This window comes from Arctopsyche grandis, chromosome 10 (genome assembly GCF_051622035.1).
Source record: "Arctopsyche grandis isolate Sample6627 chromosome 10, ASM5162203v2, whole genome shotgun sequence".
Taxonomy (NCBI): domain Eukaryota; kingdom Metazoa; phylum Arthropoda; class Insecta; order Trichoptera; family Hydropsychidae; genus Arctopsyche; species Arctopsyche grandis.
Window position 1 is genome coordinate 2641463 of NC_135364.1, and position 13074 is coordinate 2654536.

The 13074-nt window shown below is 33.5% G+C and overlaps 1 protein-coding gene across 1 annotated transcript in view; it reads right to left on the reverse strand.

Annotated features, from left to right (window-relative positions):
* The window catches only part of GABA-B-R1 (gamma-aminobutyric acid type B receptor subunit 1), a 298837-nt gene that overhangs the window by 108610 nt on the left and 177153 nt on the right, over positions 1-13074 (reverse strand). The window contains exon 3 of the mRNA XM_077439559.1: positions 3530-4126. Within this exon, the coding sequence (XP_077295685.1) occupies positions 3530-4060 (531 nt within the window). The 5' untranslated portion in view covers positions 4061-4126. The remainder of the gene's footprint in view (positions 1-3529; positions 4127-13074) is intronic.

Below are 13074 nucleotides of genomic sequence, written 5' to 3' on the forward strand. Positions count from 1 at the left end.
AATTATGGAGGTTCAGCAATTTTGTTGAATCAATACCCGACGAGGACGACCGACCGGAATCGCATTATTTTATCCGGCATCGGAAGGACCGACCCGTCCCTAATTAATTATACAATTGAGTACCCTCAACCCTCCCTCCCCCCCACACCCCTGCCCGCTCCTACATAATTTGGATAGCATGATCCGACATTACGTTAAATTATTGAAAAGTGACCCAGCTGGAGGGGTGTCCTTTGTGTGTGTCGCGAGCGCGCTAAAACGCTCATTGTGTCAATGCTCAATGCGATCATGAATCTTTAATGTCGATTCTCTCCTCGCGAAAGAATGCGATTTTTTTTCTCCCCTCTCACACTGTACAGCGTGAGAGCTTCTTCTTCTACTTCATCATCATATTTTCATTGTAATCTGCTTCGGAATAGACGTATTCAAGCTTTTTCGCGAAAGAGCGCGCGAATAAATAATAATACGAGCTTTTGCGTGCGCGGGCGTATTATCTATGTATTTGCCGAGAGTTGTGTTTTGTCGGTGGGCGTTACCCGAAAAAGATTTACAATCTCTGTCTCTACAACCGCATCCTTGGTGTCTTTTCGGTACGTACTACAGCTCCTCAAACAGTGGGGATTCCGTTATTCGCATCGGCGACTTTCAAAACGACTACATACATACATATACCAGCAGCATGGTCTAGTGGTGAATTTTTGAATTATTTACTGCTTAGTGTCACGGGTTCGATTCCCACTAAGAGTCTTGTCGTTGGCCATACCTTGGTTTGTCAAGGTCGATCGTTTCTTATCAGAATTTGCCAATTTTTATGATTTTCATTGAAACGGTTCCTGTAAAATTTGCTTTTCCTTCCCATTATTCTATTGCAAACCTTGAGTTTTTGTTATATCTCAAGATTTTCGCCAGATTTCTAGAAGCTAGCCTGAATAAATAACACTACAACGTATGACCGTTTATTTTTCTAAATCAACAAAAAAAAGTTGTACAAATATTTAACCAGCAGCGTGATCTAGTGGTGAGTATTGAATTCTTTCATTTTTGATGTCACAGGTTCGATTCCCACTAAGAGTCTCGTTGTTAGCCATACCTTGGTTTGTCAAGGTTGATCGTTTCTTATCAGAATTTGCCAATTTTTCTGATTTTCATTGAAACGGTTCCTGTAAAATTGGTTTTTCCTACCCAATTTTCGGTTGCAAACCTTGAGTTATTATTACATCTCAAGATTTTCGCCAGATTTCTCACAATAGATGTCTCTGTGGTTGTTTATCGAATGTAAAAATTCGTATTGTTACATGAAAAATGTTATTAATCGTATTTATTCGATGTTTGTAATATCTGACCATAGTAGATGTCAGGTATTGTTTCAATTTACATGTTTTGTGATTTTCTTATATTCCTCAAATACATAGCATCTAACCTAGAATCTAGCCTGAATAAATAACACTACGACGGTCATAATTGTGTTTATTTTTCTAAATCAAAAAAAATGTTTCAAAAGTTGTACATATATTTAACCAGCAGCGTGATCTAATGGTGAGTATTGAATTCTTTCATGCTTGATGCCACAGGTTCGATTCCCACTAAGAGTCTGGTCGTTGGCCATACCTTGGTTTGTCAAGGTCGATCGTTTCTTATCAGAATTTGCCAATTTTTATGATTTTTCATTGAAACGGTTCCTGTAAAATTTGCTTTTCCTACCCAATTTTCTATTGCAAACCTTGACTTATTTCTCACATTAGATGTCTCTGTGGTTGTTTATCGAATGTAAAAATTCGTATTGTTACATGAAAAATGTTATTAATCGTATTTATTCGATGTTTGTGATATCTGAGCCTAGATGTCAGGTACTGTTTCGATTTACATGTGTATTTATGTAATAATTATGTATTTAGATGTCTCGCTAATAAGGAGTTTTCAATGCCTTGTAATAAATTGGCCATACTGACGACCTGGAGCTAATCTGTAATGTCACTAGGGCGAAATCGTAAAAAATAAATAAATAAATAAACAGTATAGGTGGTTGGGTTTCTGTTTAGCACAAAGAGGTTACCGGGTAAATATTTTATAAAAATTGACAATACCAATTTTTTTTTGACAGCTGACCAAAGTTTTCTCTTCCAATGAATTTATACTCAAGAATATAACTGGTTGTGTTCAAATAAATAATCTATTGTAGAATAGAGTTAAATCCACTGTAGAAGTTTTACAATTACGTACATCCGTATTACTTTAGGTAAGATTAGGTAAGTCAAATTTTATTTTTTTCATTAATAAAATTTAATCCGTCATAGGCCGACTATTTACTTGTTAAGAATGTCGATTAAAAGGACAGGATTTCATATACTGTCATTTGCAAGTGAACAGTCCAAGCAATAAAGATGCATGCTATTTACTATATAATTTTTTAAATAAGATAACGGTACAAAAATGTAAAACGAAAAGTAGTCTTAAAAGAATTTCTTAAAGTGGCCAAATATTAAAGCTTTAACTGTTTGTCTGCGAGTTGTGAAGGGGCGGCAGACAGACGTGTTTGGATATCTAGCTGTCATCGCTTCGATCTGACACAAGATTTCGACATAATTATCAATGAGTTCGTTAATAATTAAACTCCTCTAGTATCATGTCGGAGATATTAGCTTACCTGAATTTTAGCTAATTCCGCAGGTCGGTAAGATAACAAAGCGAGTAAAAGTGGTTCACAATCAGATACCAATTTTTTGACGGGCGAGAATGTCACTGAACTAACAGAGTGAAGCTAATAAAAAGCTTTTAAAAAACAAAAAATGCTTCACAGATGAAAATTTCATGGGAATAACCACTTATTTTACAAAATTATGAAATTTTAAATCTATAGACATATATAAAAATGAATGTCTGTGTGTGTGTGTGTGTGTGTATGTGTATCGAATAGGCTGCTAAACCACTGAACCGATTTCGATGAAACTTTCAGAATTTGTTGTGTGCATGTTCGGGAAGATTAGTGTGAAAAAAAAACCGGGAAAAAACGGGAACGGAAACGGGAAAAACGGGAATGAGTGTCATTGCAACGCAATAATTTCAAATGTGTTCGCTACCTGCGTTTTTCCGACAAATGGGAACGGGAACGGGAACATAAACGGGAATTGCATGCGTTATTATGGCATTGCAACGCATACCGGGGTTCAGCTAGTTAAATATAAAATGCTCCATATTAGTGGAGTTCTCAAACTATTCGAAATACATATGTACATGGAATACGCCCGTAAAGAATAAAAAGAAGAGTAAAATTCTCAACGTGTTCAACTTATCATACTTGTTCTGCGAAAATTTCGATGAAAATTGGAAAGCATCAACACACACACACATACATCGTTAAAATCATTGCAATTTCATTCCCACCTACAAATCCGAAATCCGTCACGATTTCAATTCCAGTTTGAAATCGCGCACTCTCAAAAGCCAGGTAGGTTTACCCGAAAGCAATCCTCTGCTATAGTACTAAAAGTCTGTGTATCTTACGTTATATTATTAATGCAATTATACTGACCTCACTATCATTGCTGTGCAGCCTTAGTTGAAATCCAGGCAGCAGATCAGCCCTCTTGTTGACGTCCTCCAAAGCCAAATAGGCAGCGGGCATACAGGCCTGCCCTCCCTGCCATCCACCCTCGCCATTGATGGGAAAAATCCCACCGATGTGCAGGACCTCGTCCTGATCGGAGGCCGTGACGAACGAGGACGACGAAGCACAAAAGAAAAGCAACAGGAGCAAGAGGGCACGGACGACAGTCATGGAACATGGACACTTGCGAGTGGCAACGAGACGGGGATGTAACGTACTAACTGCTTTCACTTTACACGCTATCGAATTACACACTCTATTTATTATTATCACATATAAGTTTAGCATGCTAATTGCGGAAGCCGAGGCTCGAGCCCGGCTGCACAATCTGTCCGATCTGTCCGCTTTCAGTTTGAACTTTATGCGCGGTTTTGTTCGGCTACAATTGAAATTATTGTTCTTGTGAGATACGTCCGTGTGGCACTGAGACACTCGGGAAGATCTGAGGGATGTCATCTGGTGCCAGTTCGTCACGGAGTAAGACTTCGCCAACGATGGTGGACGATGGTAGTAAGGCCGGTTCTGAAACAATGGGAAAGACTCCAGTTAGAACTGATGCATTATAAATAAGTACGACATTTTCCATTGATAAGTTTGTTTGCTTCGACTTGAAAGCCTAGCGAAGTATTCTATTCTAGCAAAGAAAAGTTGTAGCTGATTTTTATAGCAATCCTGAACACAACATTAATATAAAGGTTTAAACAAATCTTTGAAGTTTGGTTAAAGTTAATCAGTGCTAGTTTAGTATGCGGTCTACCTCCACATATCTACTTTAGTATGCGATCTACCTTCACGTTTTTACATACCTCCTTTACGTTTCACATGGCTTTCGGTCAATGGTCATTTTTATCTCTTATCCGATCGTTTTCATACATTGCCATATTGCTCATTTTGGTTATCAATATACGTTAATGTATCGTCTGCCATTACGTTGGAGATAAAATATCGTATACAACGCGTTTTAAACACGCGGAAAGTAAATCTCCCTGACGTTTAATAAGCGTTCGTCCCGTGTCTTCCAACCTGTTCGCCTTGATAAGGCGATATAAGATTTTAATTGTTTAAACGCCTATAATTCACTCTATATTTTATAAAATTTGCTCTATAGGTTCTCGTTATCTCTAATATTTAAATATTTATAGTTTTAACTCTCATATGTATATATAAATTTCAAATTTGGCGTGTAGCTTCTTGTAGGGTAATACACGATATATATTGATTTATGGCCAAATGTGTCAAATCTGACATTTCACGGCTTAAAGTATATCTCTTCACGGAGTTTTATCTGCGAGATAAGTATTCAATAAGAAGTTATGTTGTATCTAATTGTTAATATGATTTACAATAAGCTTACATACATTTAGTTTTTTACAATAAGCTAACATACATACATCACATACAATTATTTTTAGTTATCAGCTGATTTAATTTATCTGATGATTGAAAAGTTCATTTCTGTAAATACATACATAAACTCATTTATGGACAATCATACATTGATAAAATATTCTTAAAGTAATCTTAGTATTAATAAACTATTACTGTCAGGTTATTAATAAACTATTACTATAAACTGTAAGGTTCCCGCCATAAGTGAGTATACATATTGCCGGCAGCAACTCATAGCCTCAAATTTCATTGTTTATTCCTTCATAACAAACTTTCTAACCAATACAAGCTACACATGTACACAGATCAAACAGTGATAGTTTTATTTTTAGTTATCAGCTGATTTATTACTTTAATATGGCCTCACTGACTCAGTTATCGATTTATTTGTGTGAAATATCTTGGAAAGGGTATTTTTCAGTGGCTTATAATATTATATCGCTTCCCAAATAGGCTGGAAATTAATTCAAGTCCTAGATAATATCCAAATAATCTAAAAAATATAATAGAACGTTGTGTCAACTATTTTGAATACCATATTCATATATTTTGGAACTATGTATGTGTGTATATATTAATTTATTTCATAGAAAATGAATAGATAAGTTAATCAGTGCTAGTTTAGTATGCGGTCTACCTGCACATATCAACTTTAGTATGCGATCTACCTTCACGTTTTTACTTTAATATAGTCTCGCTGTCTCAGTTATCGCGCGTGACACTGAGACTGAATAATACCGACCCTAACAACCAAATCTTAAATGAATAGGGCCAACCTTAGCCCTAACCTATCCTGACCTTCAGATTAATAGGTGTTGGTTGCTAAGATATGTGAAAATATTGATGAAATAAAACTTAAAAAAAAGATATCTTAGCAGCCAACACCTATTTATTTAAGGCTCAAGATAGGTTAGGTTAAGTTAAGGTTGGCCCTTTAAAAAACAAAAATTACATTTATAGCGAAAAAAAATACACAATGATTACAAATTAAACAATTTGAACATTAACGACGATATTTATCTCTTAATCAAATCTTATATGAATAGGGCCAACTTAACTTAACCTAACCTATCCTGACCCTTAAATAAATAGGTGTTGGCTGTTGAGATATGTTTTTGTTGCTACGATATAAATAAAAATAAAATAGTCCACTTCGATTCGCATGCTAAGGTAGACCGCATACTAAACTAGCACCAGTTAATCAATACTATGAATGACCACAACATTTTCTAGGTTAGACTTCAGACTTCTGTTAGATATATCAGTTTCATTCTGAAGAAACTATACTAAACTATACACACCGGTGAGATAAGATGTATCTGAAATAGTTTTAGTCCCATTTATCGATCGGTACAGACCACACAGTAGTTATTTACAACTTGAAACTCACCTCCATTCGAAGAGACGTTAACCGCCACATGTCAAATCTGACACAATTATTGGCCATAAGATAATATTTAGAGGTTATATAAGCCAATCATCAAAATGGCGAAGTTTGAAAACGATCGGATAAGAACTCAAATTTCGCCAAACGAAATCAGACGTAAAAATCGAAAGCGAAGTAAGAAGAGGCTAGTAAAAAGCAAGCTAGTTACTTTTGAATTTCGCAGAATAAAGTATGTATGTATGTATTATTAAATGAAGGAAAGATTATTGTCTTTTGAGGTATGCCGAAGATAGAAGTTACCCAATTACGGATGCTTGTTGAATCAAAAATATAGATTTCAATTCAAATCTACCAAATTTAGCATTTTATTATAAATGCCAAGTATTGGTTTAAAATTTTGTAAAAATAAAATCAGTATTAAATACAGCAAATGACATTTTTTATGGGAAAAAGTATTTGATTCAGTTTTAAGCAATGGAATTATAAACTGAAACATCGATAAAATAATTCCCATGATGACGCATTTATCCAAAAACAGTGGTCGACAAATTAGATTCAAATCAAATATAAAATATAATTGTATAAATGCATGCCTGTTTTCTGTTAGAAAAAGTTTACCTCTATGTATGAAAATCGAGCACGAGCTTTTGCAATTTTCCAATAAATGTATTATATTTTGAATGTTGCCTTGATTATATTTGTATTTAAATCGAATATTATATCATTGTATTTTATATAAATAGTGCTTTGATATTTTTGTATGGAGATCTTTCATATTAAAAAATTCACTTTTTTAAATGTAAACATATTTGAATCCTTTTCGAATTTATTATACATACATTAATATATATTTTTATGATTGTTATATCATAATTTGGATGTAAATAGGTAGCATTATTAAATAATATTACAGGAATAAAACTCATACGTGTGTTATGATGTTAATGGTATGAAGATTTGAATAAAATAAATGAATAGGAATTGAATTATTATTTATTCGAATCTATTGTTTTTTATAACATCACTGAAAAATTAAATAAAACTAATTGAAAACTATGAAAGGATGGATTTTTCCAGTCACAATACATACAAAGCAATGGACAGAAAATTCAGATAAAAGTCGATTTATTTGTGTGAAATATCTTGGAAAGGGTATTTTTCAGTGGCTTATAATATTATATCGCTTTCCAAATAGGCTGGAAATTAATTCAAGTCCTAGATAATATCCAAATAGTCTCAAAAATATAATAGAACGTTGTGTCAACTATTTTGAATACCATCAAAGTTATATTTTGGAACTATGTATGTGTGTATATATTAATTTATTTCATAGAAATTTAATAGTCGCCTTTACAGATCGCTCTATAGCAACTTACATATGTAGACAATATAATCAATATACATGAGCAATTTATACATAAAAACATCCAGAGTGACATCTATGGAGAAATTTTCGCAGCATTTTAAAATTAAATTGTCGAACCACAAGATTCTGAATAACTTGAGCAATAATAAATAATAAATAACTTAGCAAGAGAGATAGGAAAGGAGATGCCAATATTTACTGTAACCGTTTCAATGAAAATCAGAAAAATTGGCAATTTATAATAAGAAACGATCGACCCAGAGTCACAAACCAAGGTCTGGCCAGCAACGGGACTCTAGTGGGACTCGAACCTGTGACCAAACTGCTCGAAATCATAATATGCTAAACACTAGTCAACGTCGCTGTTTATTATAGCTATTGTAGATTGACGTAGCCATCAATAAATGGAGTAGAAGTGATTAGTAGCGATTTAAGAAAGGTTTTGCTATTATATGAAAAGAAAAAAATCAAAAAGAAAACCTCAAAACAGTCAATTGCGATTGAATAGATCTATTGGTTTATTGGTTTGAGTTTTATTTAATTTAACTTCGTATTATTTTTCTTCAAATGTACCATATTAGGTATTCTTTTGTATCAAAATTTAAAAAAAAACAACCATTCGAACATGTTAAAACAATGTTTTAATCTAGATCAAACAAGAAACTGATATTTACAAGACCAAAAACAAACCACGCGTAGCGGTTACGGCGTACAACTCTAATGAAGGTAAAAATTACTCCGCCAATTGAGAGTTTATTCGTGTAATTTAATCTGGAACCCATAGAGGGTAACCCGAAACACAAATAATACTGTAAATTTCAAGGAAAACTTAATTGGAAAACGCAGCGTAAACCCATATAAGCCCGACTTGGCAAATCGGGGGGGGCCTAGCAATAAACAACAACACATACACGTGTTTGATCGCACAAACGTGTGTGTTTACGCATTAAATTTGATTAATTGTGCCACCGATAAATAAATCGAATACACACGTATACATATATGTATATACGGTGTATATTGTATATATTTTCGTCTCGAATAGCGAGTTTTGTTCGCAGCCTTATCGATATATGTAAATCCATATATCAAGCGGAGGCAATACGCTCTCTCAATTTTCCCGCCGAAATCGGATAAATAGGACGCAGCCTGGAGAATTGTTACCGCAGAGAGGAGAGGAAATAAAGGGAAAGGAAAGACAAACCGAGACGAGGCATCTCGAATATACGAAGGCAAAAAGGCGACTTTAAGTTGGCGGAGATTTGCCATAAAATTGGCAAAGTTATCCACTTTAATCAGCCGTCGAACCTGATTTCTATTGTTGTTCTTCTATCAATGTACGACTTCTGATTGCCATTTCACCCCGACGGGTTTGCCGACTGAATGTATGTATGTATGTATGTTTGCATGTGTTTCCCTATTTACGTACGTTTGCGGGAAAACTGGGATGGAAATTTTCTTTCGCATGATAATGGCCGTCGTCGAATCTGAAGGGTGTGGGTTCGGTCTTTATGTCAGATTACGTTTCCATTCCGGCTTTTATTACGTTCTTTCATAAACGCATTTTTATCCTGGGAATATTGGCGTATTGATTGAGTCACAAAAATGAATTCATTCTGAATAAGTGGAAAAATGATGGCGATCATTCAATAGGTATGATTTTCAGATGACAGCTAAAAAATCTAGATTTTGAAATAAAATAACCAGCAACTTAGTAAGGTGGTTACGTTGATGATAGGGCTTCTAAGCCGGCTTAAATTGAAACCGAAAAACCGGCTTTTTGGCCATTTTTCAAAAAACCGAAGACCGGCTTTTTTGGCTCGATCAACCGGCTTTTTAAGATTTTCTTAAATTATGTTTTTTCTCTCAAAACTAACAATTATGAATTCAAAATTTCTATGAAAGATCAAAAAAAATGTGTATATCCAAACTTTCTTAGCGAATAGGCGTATATTTCTTTGAACAACAAAAAAAGGTACAGCACTTAGTGATGGATTTAGTATTGGTCGCAGACCAGGTCATAAACCAATGAAATATTATTGAAAGTAGTTTCAATAACCTAGCATTAAATAAAACAATTTTTATTGAAGTATTTTTAAAGAACTATAAGCATTGAATAAACAAAAAAAAATATATTTGAATTTACTACCTCTTTTTGTTTTCCAATTCTTTTCACCGACCACTTGTTTTGTTCTATTATTTTTTATAATATTGTTCTTTGCATATGTTATTATTCATCATCATCGTCATCATCATTGTTTGTGAAACCAATTTTGATGATATTATTTTTAAATTCAAATAATGTCTAACTGAATATTTCAGTTATTCATACGAAGAGGAACCGTTAATATGGAATAGAAAAGATAATAAATAAACTTTAAAGATAATAGTTATAAAAATCGGAAATCAAATGTTTAAAAATACAAAATGTACATACATATGTATATGAAAAATGATTGTATTCAATTAACTAAAACAATTTGTTGGCGTATATTTCATAGAAGGTATAAATAAAGTTCAAATGCACATAATAAGTTATATATAAGTTTATACTATCACTACTTATGGTATTTTAGAATTATTGTGTGGGAAAATTATTGACCGTAAAGAGTCTTTTTCAAGATTTATCACATTATTATCATTATAAAAAATCAACTGTTAAGTTGATTTTTTATAATGAATTTAAATTTTATAATGAATTTAAATTTTCGTGTAAATTGTGGGTATTAAGAAGTTTCCAAAGACATCAAAACGAGTCTTAAATGTTACAATTTGTGCATAAATATAAATACATTTATGTATATATAATGTAGGCATATAAATGAACCTTTATAAAAGGCATTGAGAGGTTTATAAATTGAACGGAATAAATATTCTATTTATGGCTGAATGGTTCTTTTTTATGATATTATATATTGCAAAAATGGCGAAAAAAATATTATACTCGAAAAATACACACTGGAAAAGTGGTTTAAATTTAGCACGAGCTTAAAAAATAAACGAGGAAATTTTCGTGTACTATTCAAACGAGCTTTGAACAGCTCTTCGACTGTGAAAATTTCATCAGAATTTCAAGGTAATGTAAAAATATGAGTGAAACACGACGAAGTTACACTTTCATGTAGTATGCAAATTGAATTATGAATGTGATTTTTAAACGCGTAAAACAGTCAATTATGCGTGACACACTTTTCAACGTGACTTATTCGATTTTCAGTTTATAGCGTATTTCCTTCCTGTAACCGAAAACAAAACAATTTCATCTGCCGTTAATCAAAAAGAACGACGTTGACTTTTCAGTTGCCGGGAAAATTCACGCTTGTGTACATATTACGGAAATATACGCGTTATTTTAACCCTTTGAACTGTGGACTTCATATATTGTAACATGTACAATTGTCTGAGTTGACACGAGATGGATTTTAGAATGGTTAGCTTTATACGGACCTTTAATATAATAACAGAAAAGCAATACCATTTTCATTTTCATAACCAGCAACAACAGCATTTTCATAACCAGAGTGGTCACGGTTCGATTCCCGCTAGTAGCTACTGCCAGACCATAGTTTGTGACTCCAGATCGATCGTTTTATTTTATAATTCTGATACAAAAGAATGCCTAATATGGTACATTTAAAGAAAACAATACAAAGTTAATTTAAATAAAACTAAATCAATAAACTAATAGATATACATATGTATTCAATGGTAATTGCTGTTTATTAGGTTTTCTTTTTGAATTTTTCCTTTTCATATAATCACAAAACCTTTCTTATATCGCTACTACATAATTACTTCTACTAGTTTTAAGAGGTTCTATTTATTTATTTAAAGTTTGGACCATAGAAGCATTACAGGAATACCTAATGCGTCACACTATAACAGAAAAGAAATGAAATAATAACTAAACATTTGACTACATCAATCTACATATATATAATACCAATAATAACCAGCGTCGTTGACTAGTGGTTAGTTTTAGGGCTTCTAAGCCGGCATAAACCGAATCCAAAAACCGGTTTTTTTGGGTCGATTAGCCGGCTTTTTAAGGGTTTTTCCTCTAAACTAACAATTATGAATTTAAAATTTCTATGAAAGATCAAAAAATATGTGTATAGATTAAACTTTCTTAGGTAATAGGCGTATACTTCTTTGAACAACAAAAAAATGTACAGCACTTAGCGGTGGATTTAGTAATATACGAAGACCAGGTCAAAAACCAATGAAATATTATTGAAAGTATGTAGTTTAAATAACCTACACAAGGCCTTTCAGAATTTCGGTAAATTGGGCTTTCCATAATTTGTAGTTTTTGCGCGTTTAGGTATAAAAGTATAGAAAACGATATCGTAAGTTGTTAATCCACGGGGGAGCTTCCGTTTCATCCATTGGAAAATTTATAGCAAGAACAATTATCGCAAAATTTTGTACTAGACAACAAAAAAAAGTAAAAGTTTTTTTTTATATAAAAATTCAAAACTTAGTGTTCTGAAACCGGTGAAGGCCGGGCAACCTGCTTTTTATTTGTGCGGTTTTTTGGAACCCCTAGGTTACCATATTATGTTTTCGAGCAGATTGGTCACAGGTTCGAGTGCAATAGAATCCCGCTGCTGGCCAATCCTTGGTTTGTCGTTTCCCGTAAATTGGCATCTCCTTTCCAATCTCTCTTAAAAATCTCAAGTTATTCAGCGTCTTGAGGTTCGCCAATTTGCATAATAAAATGTTGCAGAAAATTCTCCATATTTGTCACTGTGGATGATGTTTGTATGAATTCGCATTGTATAAATGCTTATATTGATCGTATTAGTACACTCATCGCTTTGGAGTGATCTGTAAAGGCGAGTGTACATGTTCTAATGAATTAAAAAATAAAATAAAATATAGGTTTAGTGTTTCATTATAATTTTGGCATCATCTATACATCTTTCAAACAATGCGGCGTTTCAAAAGCAGTCACCGAAAAGCGCATCGTTGCCAAAAACTGAACGGCAGTCAATTTCCGCTAAAGCGACGTTTAAACCAAAACTGCAATTCGATTCTCCAAAGATATGAATTATAATGGCGAAGTTATGGCCGGTGAAACTCTGTCGTTTGGGACCACTTCCGATTCAAAGTTTCCAAATTGAAACGTCACTAACTCGAATCGTTGACACAAAACGAAACTACTCGCCACTCTCTGCCAAAATATCCCGTCGTCAATTTTTCAAACGGTCGTATAAAAAAAGAGTGAGGCTTCAGTTTATATTTATTTTTATATTTGCACCGCGAAAGGGTTAAATTTATATACATTTCGGCCGCTTTTAAAATCGGGTACGCGCGCGCATTTAA